The 20,309-nt window shown below is 42.3% G+C and overlaps 2 protein-coding genes across 5 annotated transcripts in view; one reads left to right on the top strand and one right to left on the bottom strand.

Moving 5' to 3' along the window:
• Positions 1–1,129: 1,129 nt before the first annotated feature.
• On the bottom strand, positions 1,130–5,815 carry LOC122627922 (protein SCAI). 2 transcript variants are annotated; one of them, XM_043809561.1, is made up of 4 exons: positions 5,488–5,815; positions 3,571–4,418; positions 1,708–2,118; positions 1,130–1,516 (listed from the first exon to the last, which is right to left on the bottom strand). In XM_043809561.1, exons 1-4 carry the CDS (start codon positions 5,679–5,681, stop codon positions 1,272–1,274), a joined length of 1,698 nt encoding a protein of 565 aa, XP_043665496.1. In that variant the 5' UTR covers positions 5,682–5,815; the 3' UTR covers positions 1,130–1,271. The 2 variants fall into 2 exon arrangements, with proteins under 2 accessions (XP_043665496.1, XP_043665494.1); XM_043809559.1 differs by having other exon boundaries at positions 1,708–2,121; positions 5,488–5,814.
• Positions 5,816–10,170: 4,355 nt separating this feature from the next.
• LOC122627923 (transcriptional regulator ERG homolog) overlaps positions 10,171–20,309 on the top strand; it is a 30,457-nt gene continuing 20,318 nt past the window's right edge. For 2 of the 3 annotated variants that reach the window (XM_043809564.1, XM_043809562.1), the window contains exons 1-2: positions 11,497–12,022; positions 12,379–12,761. In XM_043809564.1, coding sequence (XP_043665499.1) covers positions 12,392–12,761 — 370 coding nt within the window. In that variant the 5' untranslated portion in view covers positions 11,497–12,022; positions 12,379–12,391. Of the gene's footprint in view, positions 10,367–11,496; positions 12,023–12,378; positions 12,762–20,309 lie in introns of those variants that run through there. The other variant, XM_043809563.1, reaches the window with a different exon arrangement.

The raw sequence follows: 20,309 nt of genomic DNA, 5'->3' as shown, positions 1-20,309 counted from the left end.
CTTTCTATAACGTTTCAACGCAAGATCGTACTTTTAGATATAAGACAACGCTCACCTGTCTGTATATATGCATGCCACCTGATGATACGATTAAACGATTTCAATTTCTCGCTCCTACTCTCGACATGAACCAATCAGCATTTTCATGGTGTACGTCGAGACTATCGTTTATAGGGTATTTCGTTTTTCCCGCGTAAGTTCAAACGTTCGACAAGTAGTAACGTGCTATTTAAGCGCGACATTGAGCCTCGCACAATTTTATCACTGCATAGTCGTTGTTGCGACTATTGAGAGTCTATTTGTTTGATTGACCTTTTTTGTATACTTTGAAATCCCAGCAATCTTTTACCATGGCAATTTAATGCATTGGCTTTTGTAATGAAGAGAATGTAATTGGAACAAACAAAGTTGTCATACCTAGAAGAGCTACTAGTTTCTATATAGAAACTAAAAATAGTAAGCCGTGACGGCTACCATCTGGGAATGGCATCGTTGTCGACTTCGATACTTGTTGTTGTTGTATCTTGTTGTCATTATGAGAAGTTACGTATATATTTTATTTATACAATAGGATTATTTTTGAAAGTGAAATATCATACTACTCAAAGGCTAAATTTTAAGGAATGATCATACGGAACGTTCATGTTTCGATTTAACGAATGGATGACTACCAAAGGTACTCGATGAGAGTTAGTTCGATTCGATAAATGTATCTTTGTAGCTTATGCTCGCTCCACTTTTTGTATATAAATAACCGGAGTTGGAGACGCATTCGCAGATGTTTGGCTACTCGCGAGAATACGCGTGGGTGAAATATATTTTTTATTACAAAAGATCGAAGTTTTGTTTCTTATCTTGTAAGCCTTGATATGCGAGCAAGAAATATTAAAATTCTCGATACGTATATATTCATAGAGTCATAACGAACTCTTAAGATTTGACTCAGAGTTCAAGAATAATCTTTTATTTTTAATACGAAGACTAACGTAACTCTCGATCATTTGTTTTCGGTGTGTACTCGATAAGAGAAGAAAATAAACTTTTCACCGAGGGAATAAAAGAAGCTTTTTTCAAGGCGTAGTAATGTGGAGTACGTAATGCGTAATACACTATTACTGCCAAGACGCGGTTTAATGAGGTCTCAATGTAACGATTTTATTGTTGTAATTGTAATTACAGTAATCGTAATCGTAATCGTAATCGTAATCGTGTTGGTAAGATGACGGTAAGAACGACGTGTCGTCGGGCGGCGGGCAAGGAAAATGCCTGGGTCAGGCGAGTTCGTTGCCGTCCGGAAAATGTTCGCGGGCATCCAGGCAAGCAGCCAGCTCAAAAACCAGATGTCGGAGAGTACGATTCTCAAGAAATTCAGCGTCCGATAAAGGCGGATAACAGCGAGGTCTCTGTTGACGTCCTCTAAACGACCGATGGAGATGGAGGACCACGTCGCAGAAGACGTAACGTACCAGAAGTAGCCGCAGAAAATCGTCACCGAAGAACTGCAGCACGCCGGTCTCTGCGATTTGACAAGAATATAATAAAAATAAGAAGTATCTAATGACAATAACGAAGTTGTAAGGATCGTTTGGTGATAAGTGTTGCTGGATTGAAGCCAAACAATAGTTTTAGTAGTCGCTCTAACGCGATCGTAAAACGCGATTAAAAAAGAAATGAAAAGAGAAGAAGCCGAAGATGAAAATACCATACCACATCGGGAGCGCGTTACGAGCTGGCTGGCCTCGATGAGGAATCGCTCGATGTAACGCTGGCAACGCTCCCAATGATGCACATCGAGGCTCCCGACGTTGCATATAAGGCAAAAGGCGGCAAGAGGGGCATGAAGAAAGAGGGTGAACAGGCTACCGCTGTGCCGTACGTCGCGCAAAGTTGACGGCGTGTCTTGGGGCGACATCAGGACCATCAGAGGCTGCCCGAAATAACGGGGTATCTGTTGGAACACAAAGCTGTTGTCCGAATCGACGACGACGAAGAGCGGCTTCCTGGTGAACGGGTAGAGGTCACCGGGATAAAGGCAGTGCGGCTCTTTACCACCCGTCGGCCTCTTTCCATGTTCGACTTCCCGCTTGCTGCACGTCGACACGCCACCTAGGTCGTACCCCACTGTAACAGATCGTAATTTTGATCAACATCGTGCCATTCCGCCTTCGCGCCTCGCCGATCGTTCAGCATCCTCGATAATACCTCTCTCCATTTCTTTCTTTTTTTTACAAATCTTTTCTTTATTTCTCTTTTCCTACAATATATTTTCATTTCTATACGTATCTTGCTATCAGTTTTAAATGATGTATATTTAATCGGTGCTCTGCTGGGAACGGTTGATCAAAGTGATTTTTTGTTTTCAATTAGATAAGATTTAAAATGTTAACTCTCACAAGCAGAAGCAGAAATGGAATACCAACGGATTCCCAATACTTCGATATCGATTGCTTCGTGCCTCGAATTCACTATTATGAATACGTGGGAATCTTCATCGCCGTATGACCCTGACACAAATACCTTATTCTACTTTCGTTCAGACTTTTTTCGCGTTCCAACTATAAGCACTCTGTTAAGCCGACCGCTTTTGCGCGAGCCAAAGTACGTATCCCGCAGACGATCGGACGGACGGACGGACGGACGGACGGACGGACGGACGGACTCGTCATTTTAATTTTTCACCGCGACGAGAGCTTTTCCTCCGACCAAAGTCAACACCTTTAGTGTTACCAGAATAAAGCATTTTATATTTGATATATTCGACAGCATGCAGCATAAGTAAAAAAAGTAAAGGAAAGTAAACTACCTAAGGAGTATTTGGAATAGGTCTATTCCGCGAGCTCGGTTTGGTAAAAAGAAAAATATCGTGTATCTTTCGATGCGAGGTCACGACTTATTAGGAAACCATCTAAATGACCTGGATTTGTTATTTCGTTAATCCAGCAGACAGCACGATAAGAGGTCACGGTCGCACGTGCAGCATGCATCTCGCGAAGTAGGCAGAGTCCTTGAGATGTCTTCTTCCGATCTGTATGATACTTTCGTGAGAATATACGCTAATTAAAGGCGGAGTACTGTGGCGCTCGTCAGCGCGATCGAAAAACGACAGTATAATGAGTTCCCTCGCGTACTAGCCGAAGTACGAGGGTGTTTGGCAGGGATGTCGGAAAATTGGCTGCTTATTAAGAACACGGTCGCTACTTTTCCAAGTGTCGGCTACATTTAGAAAGCAACAGAAAGAAATGGAAAGATTTTAGTAAAGCGACAAAGCGATTTGGCTCGGTTTTATCATCTCTTGTCTCTCTCTCCCTCTCTCTCGCGCTCTCCCTCTCTTTCTTTCGCGATGAAAACTTGGCCATTTGGCGCCAACGTTTGTACATTCACGATATGCGAAGCCTTTAGATGAAAAAAGCGATAAATGAGTTTTCTGATCCGATCGTGCATTTCTGACACGTTCTAAGCGGACACGTGGTATTATGGTAGAGTAATAACGAGGAGGAACGATGACGCGCCGAACAAAGAAAAAAAATGTTCAGAAAGTATAAGAAGACTATGGACGAAGTAAAGACTCACTTTCTTCGGGGTGTTTGACGGTCGAGAAGCAGCCGTCGGCCGATAGATAGAGTAGTAACGCCCCGTTGGCGGGTAACTCCTTGAAACCACTTGCTAGGAACACCTGTACCTGGCTATAGGTCGGCTTGTAAAGCAGGTACTTGTGTGGATTGTCGCGCCTTGGCGCGCCGTTTTCTGCACCGGGATATGGTCCCGGTCTAAAGGGCATCCTACCAGCCGGCGAAGCGTCATGAAGATGATTCGGATCGTCTCTTGGTTCTCTTTCGAGGGTCTGCAGCATCCTGAACATGTCCATCGATAATTCACTGAACTTCACCTGGTCGGCGCAGTTACCGACAATGAGGATCTCCTGTAAGGATAGGCACATGGGTGGCGAGCGTTCGACAGGTGGCGAGGTCTGTGGCCGAAGCCTATGACTCAGCACGACCGGATCCGAGTCCGAGTGTAGGATCACGGCGGACTCGGCTTTCACAAAGGCTTTTATTTCGTCGAGTACGAGGTTCCACTCGAGCTGATCGTCCGGTTCATAGGTGCTCGTGTAATCGGCTATTTGGGCGTCCAGCTCTTGCACGAGTTCGCGTACCAGCTTCATCCGATTTAAAAGTAGACAGACGACGATGAAGCGAGCGTAATACCTTAGTTTTTTCACCATTAGATCGCTTCTGTCCTCTTTCGCGGCACGACTGTAATAAGCGCGACCTCTTATTGCCGCGTAAAACGAATAGGCCTCGTGCAGATAACTCGTTTCGCTGGTGCGCAAGTAATAGTGGTAATAGAGCTGACCGATCTTGCTCGCGATCTCGCCGATTTGCCATCTCTTTAGTCCGTACTTCGTGTCCAGTATCGTCCTGGAAAAAGAAAAAAGAAGACGTGTTCGCGTTCTCTTTTAATACTTTTATGCTTTGCTTTAACGTTGTCTTTTATCATTTCTATATTTATATATAATCTCTCTTGATCTCACGTATCCATTTTTTTTTTAGCGATCGAAATATTTCGTAAATGATAAGCGAACTATTTCTATTTTAGACACGCGTCCCTTTTCTCTCTTTTTCTTTTTTTCTCTCTCTCTCTCTCCGTCTCTCTTTCTCTCTCTCTCTCTCTCTCTCTCTCTCTCTCTCTCTCTCTCTCTCTCTCTCTCTATCGATCGCAACACGATCTTCGCGAGTGCCTTCGATTGCCAGAATATAATGTTAGAAATATCAAAGGTTCCGATCGACCATGTACTCACGAAAATACATGCACCGGCACGCTTTAATACAACACGAAGCTGTGAGGAAAGGAATGGTCACACTGGACAAAAAATTAAAAAAAAAAAAGATGAAAAATAAAAAGAAAAACCTAAAAATGTTTCCGTAGGGGAAACAGCTGCCAATGTTGATCCACGAGTATTTCTATTCACATGGCATTGTTTCATCATTCTGTAAGATCTCCTGTTATCGTCACGATGTCATAGATTTTAAAAATCTATGAACGAGAAATGTTTTTCTTGTTTTGTTACGAAAATCTTATGACATTAGTCAGAATAGTTTCGCGATCTTTGATTGTTTCCTTAAACAACAAAATTAGAAAAGCATTGATGAAAGATCGATCACGTGGCAGCTTGTGTAGCTATATGAGTCGATATAGGATACACTTAAGACACTATTGGATTCATAATGAAAAGAAAGATTTTGGAGAGATACGTAAGCAACACGTTTTATTTCTAGGAAACACTCTACGACAAAAATTGCGTCTTGGGTATTGAAGCGATTAAAAAAACGACGGAAAGAAGGTAGAAAAAAGAAAGGAAGAAAGAGAGAAAGAAAAGGAAGAGAAGAAAAGTACCTCGTGGTGCAGAGATACGATCGATCGAGTGCAGAAAGTTAAGTGGATAATCGAATATGATCAAAAGATACAGAGACTGTTGTCTGTATTCACCTGTGTTGTTGCTGGAATTTCCAAAGCTTCGTGTAGATGTCGAAGGTGCGCCCAAAGTAGCCTTGCCACTGCTTATGTCCGTACTGTGGCAAATCACGTAGCCCGTTGAATAGCTGCTTACTTTTCTCGAGCAGGTGACAGAACTCGAGGACGACTTTGCGCTCGTGTTCGTCCATACCAGCCATCATGACCATCTTTTCGGCGAGAGATCGCGGTCACTGGCTGGACAGCCCTTTTTCCACGGTCGCGGTGACCCGCGTGATGGCGCCTGCCGATTCCGCCACCCTTTTGCACGACGGCTACACGCTGCGACCAATCAATACTATGCCCACCCCGCATCAGAGGGCGCATCTGGCGAGCCACCACCACTGCCACCAGTGACATCGATGCCATCTATGACACCCCTAAAATTGTACTTAACTCTCGTCATACGACTCTACTGATAAAACGTTTTACAGATCCAACAGTCGGTTTTCTGTTTTGTTCCGTCGATTATTGATACAAACCAGATATGTTAGTTGGATCCGCGATTGGTAGGCTGCTCGTAGATGGTACTGACTATCCTATGGTGATCGTATTATTTGTTAGAGCGCTTTTTCGAAATCATAATTTTAAATATATTATTACCAATGTTCAACTTGAAGACTAGAGGAATATAATTACAAAATCTTAGATCGTTAAGAAGATATGAGACTGATAAAACGAAAGAAAGGATGCATCTATCGCACAGTGTAGAAGTTAAATATACCCCTTGAATGCGGATGGTTGATTTTAATATGATATGAAGATACCTCCTTTAAGGGTGATTTCAACCTAAATGCGATAGCTTAAACTTTATCCAACGATTATTTTGTAACATTGGTTAAGCGACATTTAATGAAAGACAAGCGTTTCTTTCGGTGGTGTAATTAAAATTTCAGTCAGACGATGGCGATAGAGCGGGATAGGTACGTGAAGTGGTAATGGGGAGGGAGAGCGTCGATGGTAGGAGAACTCGTCGACACTTTCGTCGTCGAGGTTCGTTACGCTGCTCGCAGAAACGGTGGGAGTTTTGCCGCCCTGCTACCGCCGTCGGCGGAGATTAATTAACTAGATAACGGACGGTGGTTGCAAGAGAGAGAAAGAGAGAAAGAGAGAGAGAAAGGAGGATGGAGAATCTACGGACGAGGGATGTGGAAGAATCGAGAGAGTGTCGTTGCGAGGTCGTTGCGAGGGACTGGTAGGAGCATAGCATGGAGCATGGAACACCCTCGCGAGGACGAGCCATAGGGCTTTCCTAGCCGGACGTTCGACTCCGGAGTATATCGACTGTGTCGCCTCATCTACAAGTCAATCAGGTTCGCGTGCTGGTCGCTCGTGAAGGTGGTTGGTACAAGTAAGTAAGTAGGTAGAGCTTGGTAGGTGCCTATTCTACGAGCACCATCGCTGTCGAGCGCCTTTATGCTAGCCAGGTATGCAAGTATAATGTGCTGGCGCATATATGAATGCTTATGGTAATCCAAGCGGCAGGCTCGTTTCGACGTTGACCAGGATGCCTGCTACCTGAACGGACTCAACACACCCTCTACAGAGTACACCCTCTACACGTCTTTAGTTAGTACATTGTAGTTGTATGTCGGACATCGTTTTCGACTTGATCAAGATCCTCCTAAACTTTGCTCTCTTGGGTCTCTTTCAGCCGAGATTTTCAATTCCAAAAGAAAAAGTAATCGTCTCGTACCACTTGAAGTCTTTTCAATTGCTCTTTTTGCTACCATTCGATAGAGATAAAGGATATGATTAGAGGATATAAAGCGAAATTCGATAAACCGTGATTTCCTTCGTCTTCAGAAAGAAAACGAAAAAGGAGAGGTATCGATGGCGTGAGTCATCTTACCGTTGTCGATCGATAGGGTTAAGTTCTGTTCTGGTCGAAGTAACGTCTCGAACCCATAGTTCCAGTCCATGAACCGAACACAATGATAGCTAGCAGCCGGTCTGACCATGGACGGGCGATCATATCGGGTCGTTAACTGATATTAATAGCAGGGCGCGGTATATCTGCGCCTCCCTCTCTTTCTCTCTTTCTTCCCCTTCTCTGTCTCTTCGCTCCTTCACTTCATTCAACTTTTAGGGGATACCCTGTCCTAATTGTTACAAATTAAATCACAAGATATCGAAGCAATCCCTCGAGTACGATACGCAACTTGTTATCGTTATTTTCTCACGCCCAAAATTTCAAACTTTTCGATTGATTTTTCAAACTTCCATGTAATTCAACTAACCAGATTGAAAAAAAAACGTAGGTACATTGAAACCCACGTGAAATAGACTCGCAATATCAGGACAACGCGAGGGCATCTATTAGCCCGCGAATAAATTCTTTTTAATATGCCACACTAACCTGTTGAATGCGTTGCGTTCGTGACAAACGGTGATTACGTTTGCTTTTCTCTGCTTAGAATCGTCTTTTTCTAATGACAACGATCGTATCGCATTTGCGAATGCGACGTTCGAAATAAAATCTGCGCGATTTTGATATCCCACAATAATAATTCTTCCACAAAAAGCTTTTCCTTTATACCTTTGTATAATTGGTTTTCCTTATTCAAGATGGCTAACGATACTTGCAAAGATCTCGGAAAAGATATTCTTGAATTCGAAGAGTGCGAATGTTTGTTTTCTTAGTAGCGAAAGAAAGAAAGAAAGAAAGAAAGAAAGAAAGAAAGAAAGAAAGAAAGAAAGAAAGAAAGAAAGAAAGAAAGGGAAAGCGCAGAAAGTGTGCTCACGAAGACGAGGACTTTTGATATTTCCTGCTCCGACCATTAGCCAAGGTACGGGACAGAGAAGCGAGGTGAGGGTGGTTCTCAGGGTGGACGCGAGGAAAGCCTCAGGAAGTTCTAACTCACGGGCAAGGGGGCAAGCCACCCCTGTCAAGCTGTGCCAGCCCCTACCATTAACATTAACCGAGCATATACAGGGTGTTTGCAATGGCATTATCGATCGGCCTTGTGAAAAAAGACCAGCGAATCGAGCACTCTGTGCGAGCCGTGCAGGAAGCACCTAGTTTACATTCACGAAAGCTAGTTCTAAACGCCGATAGACTCATTTTCACGTCCTATCGTTCGTGGAACGATCTTTTCACGGTATAAAAAGTATAGAAAATCATGATCATTTTCGAGAGACCGTACTTCTCCTTCGATGATTATTCTTATTTGGTACGTACCGAAGAATTGTATATTTATTCGTGCGTAACATACAGAATCGAACGTTACAACGACATCCCCTAACATCCCGTTTCCTTTGAAAATCCTGAATCCTACATCCGTTTGGACCTTTTCGGTCATGCGTAAAGTTTCCGATCGTCGTCGATGCAAGGAATATCCTGGGTCATTCAATAAATATCAAGGAAAATCTGTTAGATACTATTCGGACAAGATCATTGCTGGAGGTGTCATTTTTATTTTGGTATATTTCTGATATCAGAAAAAAAACTTTACTTTACTTTGAAATTTTCTTATCGTGTACGAATTTTCGCAAGAGTATCGAATGTCAACAGTACATCGAGTAATAATACTTTCGACACTTGTATCGTTTTCCTCGTGATTGCCGTAGAGAAGCACGTCGCGAATAGCGACGTCGATCACGCGTTGGTTAACGAAGATGACGATAACGATACATCGTGTTATCGCTCGGACGTATCGCGCGCGGTGGTGGTCTATCGTGGACCGTATCGCGCGAACGTATCGAGCGAATGTATCGCGTGGACGTGTACCCGCCCCATGGTTGGCAGTGCATCTATGAAAAGCGTAGACCGGGCACGTGTCGCTCGTGTCGCGCCCTCCTTGTTACTGCAATGCGTGGATCTGATAATTTTCGTATGGCCGAACATACGTATCTATATTCGTCCGCGTCTCTACTGAGATTTCTACGTGACCTTGTGTCGAGAGATAACGAAAAGAGATAAGATCGAGATTTATTAATCGAACCGTAAGCTTACCGAGAACAATATTAATTAGCGAATTTCTTTTTTTAAGAAATTCGTCTTTATTTTGAAGGAAACTAACGAGAGAGAAAAAAATTCTTATATCCACATCGTATACCAAGGGTTAGGCCAAAGGTTGAAAGAAAAAGAGAGGAAAGCTCTCTCTCGGTGTTACCCCTATCGAGAGAAAAGGGAGGTGGATGATCCCGCCTCTAAGGAGCTGTATCGGAGTTGGCCAAAGGGTGGGAGACGACGTGCGCAGGGTTAGAGGGGTAAAGAAGGGTTTCGCAAGTCCTCCCCTCTGTATGTGATATCCCTCCGGGGAACGGACGAGAGGGCGTCCCGGCGCAGGCTCCGATACAGCCAATCGTCGGACCGCGAGTGATAACGACGCTGCCGAATGCGTGCGTCCGCGTCTCTGGCCAAGTCCACCACCGGTGGTCCACACGGTACTCCGCAAGGCATTCCGCACGTTCCGTTGTCTCTTCTACGATACCGAGTTGCCTCGTGTTTTCGCTGTCCGTCCATGCACGCGAGAAATGAACTCGTGCGATACTGTTTGCGAAAGTAGGTGTGTTAAACATGTTGAAACGCACGTTCTTTCCTTTTAACACGATCGCTGTGTCTAAGCTCCTTTTCTCGGTGTCTATCTGATTTTTTCCTTCGATCGATCTCGCGTGCTTACCTTTTTGTCTTGGACTTGGATAAAACGTTGCTCTTTCAAGCTCGTGTTGTTGTGTCCGCGATCAGTGTTCGTGATTCTCAACGACGATAAAGTTTACTTCTCGCGAGTTCGGCATACTTTCTACGTCGTTCCTTGACTTTAGGAAGTGTTCGCGGACGTTTGTCCATCCTTTGAAAAGAGCTGGATTCGACAGTGCTGGATAAGATAACGCGCGGAACCCCGCATTGACGGTGAGATTCTCTTTTTCTTCCTTTCTTTTTTTTTTTTTTTTTTTTTTTTTTTTTTTTTTTTTTTTTTTTTTTTTTTTAAATCGACATACTGTGAAAATAGTTCGCTCTTTTTCCCTCTCTCTCTCTCTCTCCTTCTCTCTCGTTCTTTCTCTTTATTTCTCTGATGTAGATACGTTCGCTACTGCCGGAAAGGTTTAATTGAATCAGAGCACAGGAAACGCGACTACGAGAGCGCGGTTTCTCTTAGCGTGCCAATGAAAGAAACGTATGTCGTTATCGCTTTGACTAATAATAAGATATCTCTGTGGAATGATTAGCGACCGCCCTCTCCTTTTGCTTGCACTGTATTACACTATCGCGATCTTCCGTTTGAAATGACGACGACGGTTTGAAATACGCGTATGTGGTATACTTGGATCTGATAGCGTTTCATCTCACTTATCTTGTCGTTTGATATCCTTGATCGAAGTAACACATTCATTTCTGCATTCATTTCTGGAGAAAAATGTCAAACGGGTCTAGCTATGTCAGTTATATCAAAATCAATATCGAATTATCATTATTTCTATTTTACGAGTAACATGTTTAGATCGATATCGTTATGTGTGTACAAATCAGAAAATCTTGAGTTATTATTCGAGAAAAGATAAATATATTAATATGAATTAGGCGAAATAGGTCGATCATTGATTAGGTGTAAAGATCGATGAAAAATTAATGAGATTATTATTTTTATAAATAAATAATATACATGGATCAACGTTCTCATCACGGATTAAAAGTTGCACGTGGTGTCACTCTGGTTTACTGCATCGAACGTCATTACATTGCTAAGTTCTCTCATATCTTTAACCTTCGGGATTTTGGGAAAATTGCGAAAGCAAGAGTGCCTCGTCCGAAGGGAACTGCTCGACTATCGGTTAACGTAAATGCACGCACGGCTTGTCGAGGTTTCTCCCTCTTTCGCATGCGAATGCGCGTCTATATCAGCCTTACCGCGACACTGCATTTAAATAGTGTGTGTAGGTACGTGCGAGAGAGTTTAGACGAGGTAGGCTGAGGGGTTTCCGGCGAGCGTTAACAGAGTAACAGAGTGATGTAATGAGGCCCGGAAGCAAGCAATTTGCTGACCGCCGCGGCCACAGTTGCGCGAGACAACCTGCCCGGAGTACCTTCTTCTTGATATCGGCACCAGCATCCTCCGGATTTGAAGCTTTTGCCTTTTCGCGAATTAATTTTATATCATTCTTTCGTTCTTCAAAGATATCGTGTTTCGATACGTCGTACGATGTCTTCCGTCGTTAGCGTCTAACTCGACTCAATTATTTAACCAGACATGGAATTTAGTCAGTCGTTTTTATACTTGGACGAATTGACGATATCATCGACAGTTTTATATCTTTTTGTTTCTCGCATTATTATAACTCTGTGTTGATCGGGCGATGTGTGAAAAGACTTCTACGATTTTGTGATAAAGCTATCTTGTGATTAGGATGATCAGTGATATTAATCTTAAGAGATTTTATTATAATCGAACCTTCTCTCAGTGAGAAGATTCGTGGTGCAAGCTGTGTGAAATTGTTCGATTCGATGTCAATTCGTTATAAGGATTAATCCGTGTCACAAGATTCGTGAAAATCTGCCGAGAAATCGAAGGTAATCCGTCGGCTTCCAAAGTAAATTAAACATGACTAGAGATATAGAAACGAAGATAGTGGTCTTGAACTCGAGATGGAAATAAATTTATTCTGTAAATCATAATATGTAATAGATGACCTGTTTAGTAAGACTAATCGATACTTAGCTAAACACTCATAATTATCATTTTCAGCATTTCTTTGTACGCACATAATGTACAGCAATAGCTAGCGTGCACATAATTACAGCATACCTGTCAAAAATGTTTCAACACGAACGAAGAGAGATCAAGGCCACCTATTAAACGATCCTAGCAATGATCTGAAAATGAAGCTAAGTAGTTAATGAGGAAAACTTTGGGGTAAATGTTTCAGGGGCACTTTGGTGATGTACGACAGCGCTAGCTGTTCGTACGCAGGTGCGCTCGAATTAAAAGGAACCGGGAGTGGAGCTGCGGCCGGGGCCGGGGTCGGGGTTGGGTCCGGATCCGGGAGCGGAACCGGAGTCGGGGCCGGAGCCACGACCGCGGCCGCGGCCGCTGCTTCTGCGGTGGTTGCGGGTGTTACTGCGGCCGGTGTCAAACAAGAAAATTGGCCGTATCGCGGGCTCACCTGTGACAGCACCTTTCAACGACTTAAGGAGAGTGTCAAACAGGCTAAACAGGCTCTAGCCGATCGTGCTGGTTATCTTCCTGGAGCTTTTTCACCGCCTCCGCGTGCCAACCCGTCCGCCATTTCGCCGACCGCCTCCATCACCGGTGAGTGCTTCCGTACGCTTTAAATCTTCCCTTACCTCCGAAAACCCTTATGAACGAAAACTATTTTTTTTTTCTTCTTCTCGTCTTTATCAAACTTTTTTCTTTCTCATGCCTGCTATGTTTCATCAACGACGATGAGCTTTGCTTTACGACCTCAACGTTGCGTTTTTCTCCCAAATTAATAGCATTTTTTTAAATTCGATCTGGATGATACATATTTATGATGGGAATAATTGTTTATGTGTTTATAAAGTTCATGGTTAATTGCATTTTCGGGAATATTTTTTGTAGGCCAGGACTTTATACAGTTATATTTTGGATTACACATGAATTTCTACATTGTAGATAGCAATAGTTTAGAAAAATTGGTTTATAATATTCTTAAATTATTTATTAAAATATGCTTTCAAAATATACTAAATGCTATTTTCTAGAAGTTCACAATTAAAAGAGATACTTAGCTTTCGAGTACTTCCATCGCTTGTATTTAAAGTAGAGATGTCTCAACTATAGTCAGACGGGTAAGACAAAATTTGTCTAACCTTTTGTAATACTTTATACTAAAACAATAAATCAATTCGCGATGTAGATAGAATTCCAACCTGTCTCGAAAGAACTTGGATGTAGTCGTTATTCGAAAAGCAGTAAAGTCTTATCTATAAAAGAGAAAGGAAAAAATGCGAGAAAGAAAGTGAAAAATTAATGTTCCTATCATTGATTTCACGAAGTCTAGACGAAGATAGGAGTGCAATAGAGTCCCAGATGTAATAATTTGCCAGTGTTTACCGTGTACGATAGCGGCGCGGCTTGACTGTTGCTCTTCGCCGTCACCGATTTCCGATTGTATTTTTAAAGCATCGGTCGCGGGGAGCATTAATTACCCGACCGGTGTAAATCACGTTATCTGCTGCCCACGCCCCGCGAGAAAGTAAAGCTGGGTCGCCGAGAGAGAAAAAGAGATAGAGAAAGGAAAATAGAGAGGAGAAAAAAAAACAGGATGAGAAGGGGTCAACGGTGTTACGCGAGGACCGTCGACTACTTCCTACGGCCGCTCCAATATCCTGCGTGTTCCTCCGTAATTTAGCAACGATTCGACAGTTTCGTGCTGCAACCGGTCCATCCTCTAAAAGCATAGCAGTCCATTTTCTTTTACGATTTTCCTCGATGGTCGCGAGCCATTCGTGGTATCCGCTTTGAAATTTTTCGAAAAGCTATCGATTTAAAAAGGAGGATATCGTTGATAAGCTGTTTTGTGATTACAGCGACAACGACGATTCAGTTTCCTTAATCTTTTTTCTGTGTTTCTTTTTTTTTTCTTTTTATTTCCTTTCCTTTTCTTTCCTTTTATTTTCTTCGAAGGAAGAAACATCGTTTGGAAATTTTGACGTCGAATCCGAATTCTCTCAGTCGAGTTCAAGCAAGATGGTGGGTCGATGATGGCGGCGTAGTTGCGAAAATGTGGATGACGAGGGGTGGAGCGGTTAGGGGTTAGCCGGGAACGTATCCATGACGACCGACCGCCCCACGAAGCGGCACCCTCCGGGATTCCGGATGTTCCCCTCGACATCCCAGCATCCCTCTTTCCCTCCTCTCCTGATGCGACCATCCGCGATCACCACGTACCTCTCTACTCTGCCTCGAAGAGATAGAGAGTCCATAGCCCTTTTTCAAGAGATGTGTCGGATTTAAGCTTGGATTTTAAGTCGAATCGTATCCGTGCTCTCAGAATATATTTCTCAACCATTAGATAATAATTCTCATAGAATTTAGTACCCTCTCTCTCTCTCTCTCTCTCTCTCTCTCTTATTTGTTTTGCAATAAAAAAAACAAATGCGACAAATTTTCATTCCGAATATTCCATTTGTTTCATTGAGTTTAATTATTAAAATTAAAGACATATAACGTTGATCAACGTTCGAAAGACTTATCTTTTGTACGTTGTATTACACTGTTTACTTTGCTAATTGATGTTTGCTGAGTTGTGGCGACACGCGTGTGCAATGGAAACTTGTTTGTTCGTAAACATGGGCTAACCTTTTCAACATTTAGAAATTTACGGCACGTTTCAACGTGTAGGTACGAAGAGTTTCACTTACGGAAGAAGGTTAAGAGAGAGGATAAAGAGGTGCCGTAGAGAAAGAGAGAGTACCATTTAATCATGTTCTCTAATTGCACGGAATGAACGAGCGAGAGCTTCATAGAAGAGAGACGAACTCTTTTGTCCTTCCTTCCTTTTTTTCCTTCATCTTTCCTCTTCACTCATCGCGGATTCTTCTTGCGCGTAGACGCGAATTATAGTGAATTGTTGAAGAGGGCGGATCACACAGTGACCGAGACGCGTTGATAATTGTCGGTATCGGTTAACCCGAAGGGATAGGCCAAGGGGTAAGACTAAGGGTAAGTTAGGAGAGTAAGTCAGGGGGTGGTTACGGGTGTCGGACACCCTTTGCCTGATCCCTAGGAGGTCCGTTCTTTTGGACCCTTCTCATTGCTTTTTCCCTTTTGCCCCTTACGTTCAGCAGTCTTTGCGCCTTGCGTCCCTTCGTTTCCGTTAAGCACCGCCACCAGCAGTACTACTACTACAATTCTCAACCGCTACCTACTAGCAACTTACGACCACGGCACCCTTCTTCGCGGTTCGAAGGGTGACTAAGGGTCAGAACGTCCTGACTGTCTTCTAGACAAGAATAAAAAGTCAGAGGAATATATTAAAATAAGGAAATGGGGAGACGACGATATATGTGTGTATATATATACATATATATATACATATATATATACATATATATACATATATACATATACATATATATATATATATATATACATTGGTATGTTCATTTAAAATATTTTCAAGTTGGCTCGATCCTGATAAATATTTTCTTAATTTCCCTTTTGTATATCTCGATCTGGAGTTTTCCTATTTTTCCAAGAACTCACAATCAAAGTCCTGTTGTAGTGAAATGATTAGTATCGGCCCCAGGAACTAGTCCTTTTATCTATTCTCTATGGTACGTTCAGCTTGACCGCGCTCGGTCGATCCGGATCTGTATGCAAGCCAGGTTTATGTCTTTCTACTCGCATTTCTCCTACGGCTCGCTGCAGGCCCCGTGACTAATCATGATAGTTCCGGCCGGGAATGGCGGGGACACACGACTCTCGGTTCCGGTTCCGGCGCGTGCTCTGCTACCCTGTTCTCTCTCTCGCTCTTTCTCTCTCCCTCTCTCTTTGCTCTTTTCCCCTCTCTTCCCATAGCGAGTCACCCTCGCGCGCAATTATTGCGCTTCGCAACAAAGGCAGCAGCGCCACGAGCGCTCGAAGGAGCACGTCGTTTCTGTTGCTCCTATCGCTGCCTTTGCTCACCACAACCTTAACTCATTCTCCTTCTTCTTCTTCTACTCCTTCTTATCCTCTTGATCTTCCTTATCGCCCATAGCGAACGTATTTTAACAAGTTAAAGTTGGAATGATAAAAGAACCCAGGAGTCCCTTCTCATCCCGTTTTTCTTCTTTTTCTTTCCCCCTTTTTTCGATCTCCTTGCAGCTTTTTTTTTTTTTTAGTTCCTTAACTCCCTTCTTCTCAGCTTTAGTCGGCAAGTCGCCTATCAACCCTACGGCCGAATCATTATTCATCCTCGCGCGACCTATGGCCCACCCAGTTGACGTCGTGAAATAGCCTCGTTAAGTGCTAACTGCCACGGGAGTAGGTAACGCCACAACTACGACGATGGCGCGGTGGCGGCATTCATGCTGAGGAAAAAGGAAAGGAGATCATGACTCGACGTAAATTCGCGAAAGTGCGAGAGAAAGAGAACGGGAACTCGTTTAAGGCCCACCCTTACGCTTAGTCGTGATCATGCACGCGATCCTGTGCACCCCTTTACGCGCGCCCTTTCTACTCTTTCGCTGAATCGTTCGCACGATTTTGACAATAAGACAAACGTGTGCCGATCGCTTTTCCTCGTGACTCAGTCCCTTTTTGTTTTTTTACAACTTTTACATAATAAAAATTCTGATTTGACAATTAAAACAAAAATAATATAAAAGATATTTATAATTTTTATGATCGACAGATTAAATAATTTGTTGCTCTTTACCTTCTGCCAGAAATCTAACAGCGAAGTTCAAATTGTAGGGTTTTATCGATATTTGTTGTTTTATAATTGTTATCATTGTTCAGTAATGTAGGGGATTCGAGCGATTATCGGTTAGGAAGACTCCAACAAAACTACCGTGGATACGTGCACGTTCATAACGATTTTCCTCTCCTAGAATCCTTCGGCAAGTGGTACAGATCAATATTAAAGTCTACTTGCCAGAGTGCACTGGCAAGAAAATCACGTCATGCTTTAGAAATCTTACGGTAGATGGCACTGTCTTGTAACAACCCTTAGATTAGTTTTAGTTTAAAGCGATAGATGTCTTTTCTATAGTCTTGTAATTCGAAATTATCATATTATTTTTGCAATTTATTGTTAAAATTGTTTTTATATAGTTTGTATGCATATTAACAGTTCCACTGTATATTTGATTATCGATAGAAAAATATTTCTTTTATTTTCTCAATCTAGATTTATAGATCAATATTGTCAAAAATGTGTATATTTATAACTTATATATTAATCAAGACTTTGTTTCTGTAATGTAATCAATAGATGTTTTTGTAATATAATCAACAGTACGATATAGTTTAAGTTAAATATTGGAAATTTATATATTTAAAAAAAAAAATATTTTTCAACTCTCGAATATCCTTAATATTATTTGAAAATATGAAAAGACCTAAGAAAAATTTGTCTTGTCGAATCAATCGGCTTGTTAACGATTGGACACAACAATGGCCTGTTGAATGATCGCTTATCGGTGAAGGGTCTGAACGTTAGTTCGAAAGCAGTGATGATGCTGCGTAAATGTCGAAAAAAAAAAAGCAAGAGAGAAAAGTCATTAGCCAGTTAATCATGCATTATCATGTGTGCTTAATGTACCGTCGATGAAGGAGTGACTGGGGAGTGAGCATCGAAAGGGAAACTCGTATCCCCTTTTTCGCTCGTTTCTTAGCTCCTAGTCAATATTGTCAGCGTGCATCGCAGCGTGAACGACACATCGCACTCGTGCACGTATTTCTATGTATCACTGTCTACCCTCGGTACTCCTTCGTCTCTCGTCTTTAATCGCAATAAAACGGAACCCAAGGGGGTCTTTTTTCTACGAATTAATTTAACGGCCAACAAATCACATCACGAGACAATCCTACATTATTTTATCGAACTACTCCTATATACTGCTTTTCAACAGAGATTCGCCAATTCTTATTCATTAATTATTAGAACAATAACATAATGACGTTCGTCATGATATGGTGCTTAACTATACTATACGCTAGTATATACTATACGCTATATTATTCATGAGTTCACGAGGGTGAAGAATATTCAAAGTTGTTATGCATGTTATAGTGATGATACATTACTATCTTCTTGTCAAAAGTCTTTACCTTTTTCCCCACTAATATATAAGAATAATTAATAATTTACAAATTTATATCAAATATTTGAAAGATAGAGTATTTAAAGATTCATATAAAAGTTAATTTATAATTTAATATCGAAATCAAGAAACACTATTAAGATATATTTAAAAATAACAAATCACTGAAATAATATCTGATGATGACAGAAGTTTATTAACTTGTCCAAAAAAATTCGTTTAGATAAATGAATACAAAATTCACAAAGAAAAATGAGAATCGCCATTGGATGGCGAAGTGATCAGTGTAGCGACGCAAGCCGATAATCATCGTTGAGACAAGTGCGCGTTCGATGCCGAAGAAGAATAAGAGGATGAGACGACGATCGAGGACTGTGATCATGACTACGACGGTGCGACCGGTGTTTGTGGCGTTCGCCGCCGCCCCGGCCGCCGACAAAAAGGCGAGAGAATTTCCTGAAATCCTTTCTGAGGGTCTGATTGCCATCATTATCGTGGAGTGGGTAGGAGTAGCACGGCACCAGCGAGGATAGGGTGCCACGGGGTGGGTTTCGGGTGGTGGAGTGGAGTGAACGAGTGAGGAGGAGGGTGGCTTAGGAGTGGAGGAAGCAAGGTTGGGGTTCCGTTATGAGAGGAAGCAGGAGAGCTTCTGACTGCGGGAAAGAGATGGCTAGCGGAAAGGAAACGTACTGAAAGAGAAAGAGAGAGAGAAAGAGAAAGAGAGAGAGAGAGAGAGAGAGAGAGAGAGAGAGAAAGAGAGAGAGAAAGAGAGAGAGAGAGAGAAGCTAACGGAGCGATAGATGGTGTCGAAGAGAGACGGCGATAGAAAAGGGATGGAAGGAGAGAAGAAAGTGTAGGGAACAAGAGAAAGAGAGAGAGAGATAGCGAGAGGGAGCGAGTGGAGGACAATCAGTGGTATTCAGCTGAAGCTGAGGACTGGAAGGCTAGGGAATAGCGGGTTGGGACGTCGACTACTTCTACTACTACCTCCACCAGAATCGATCGACCACGGACAGCCGCTATACGACGTAACACCCGTTGCTGCCCACCGGAAGTTACCGAACTATGGCAGTCGAACGAAAGCAAGTTGACGTTATACTCCTCAACTATGTATCCTCATCGGATTTTCCGATGATCCTAAATATCCAAGTTCTTCCGATGAATTGCTCTTAGAGGAAGAGGACTTCAAGCGGCTTTCACTTTTCCCGAAAGACAGAACACTTTCGATGATCAAAGTTTGCTTCTCTTCTGTTCTTGATCGATCATCGTTAAATATCGATTGACAGAATCATCGAATTGTTTACTATCAATGATTTTAGAATATACAATAATTTTTATTTCTATATTAATAAGCATGGGTAAAATAGATCATTGAAACATGTAACATGTTGAAACGTGAAACATGTTTATATTAGACTTCTATCGTATTTGTGTGTATATATGTTTGTGTGCGTATATATATATATATATATATATATATATATATATATATATATAGAACTAATGTAAGAGGTGTGAAAAGAGTCAGTCATATCAAGTATCATACACAATCTCATACAAGTCACAGGCATCTTAAAGTCAAGTAAAAGAACTATTTCGCGCTCTGACGATCAAAGTGGAACGTAAGTCGGTTGGCCAAGAAGGAGGAAAGAGAGAAAGAGAGAGAAAGAGAAAGAGAGAAGATCGTGTAAGATAGAGAACTCTTGGCCGCACCTTGATGGAGCACAACGCCTTCGCGAATTAAGACGGCAGTCGTGGAAAGCGCAACGTATGTATGTATATGTTTGTGTATCTATATATGTATGTATGTATCTATATAGGTACATATATACACACATACATATATATGTATATATATATATATATGTACTGGCTAGATGCGTGTATAACGTGTTAGCCGCGTGTGTCTTACAATGCGGTAAGCCAGTATGCGATGTGGCCTCGGCCCGGCTCGATTCGCGTGGCGGCGGCTGATCGATGCGTCGCCATGACGACGCTTCCGCCGCCAGTCATCCAGCTACCTCTGCCTCCGACCACCGATTCTCCCCCACCCACCATCACC

This window comes from Vespula pensylvanica, chromosome 3 (assembly GCF_014466175.1).
Source record: "Vespula pensylvanica isolate Volc-1 chromosome 3, ASM1446617v1, whole genome shotgun sequence".
NCBI classification, from domain to species: Eukaryota; Metazoa; Arthropoda; class Insecta; order Hymenoptera; family Vespidae; genus Vespula; species Vespula pensylvanica.
This window is presented reverse-complemented; position numbering and strand designations above follow the sequence as displayed.

What these genes read in the sequence shown, in the direction of transcription:
- LOC122627922 (XM_043809559.1), bottom strand. Translation starts at nt 5,681, where the DNA reads ATGGTCATGATGGCTGGTATGGACGAACACGAGCGCAAAGTCGTCCTC. An exon ending in AAATTCCAGCAACAACACAG is followed by an intron (nt 4,419 to 5,487) that starts GTGAATACAGAC and finishes TTCTTTTTCCAG; the next exon opens with GACGATACTGGACACGAAGT. An exon ending in CGTCAAACACCCCGAAGAAA is followed by an intron (nt 2,122 to 3,570) that starts GTGAGTCTTTAC and finishes GATCTGTTACAG; the next exon opens with TGGGGTACGACCTAGGTGGC.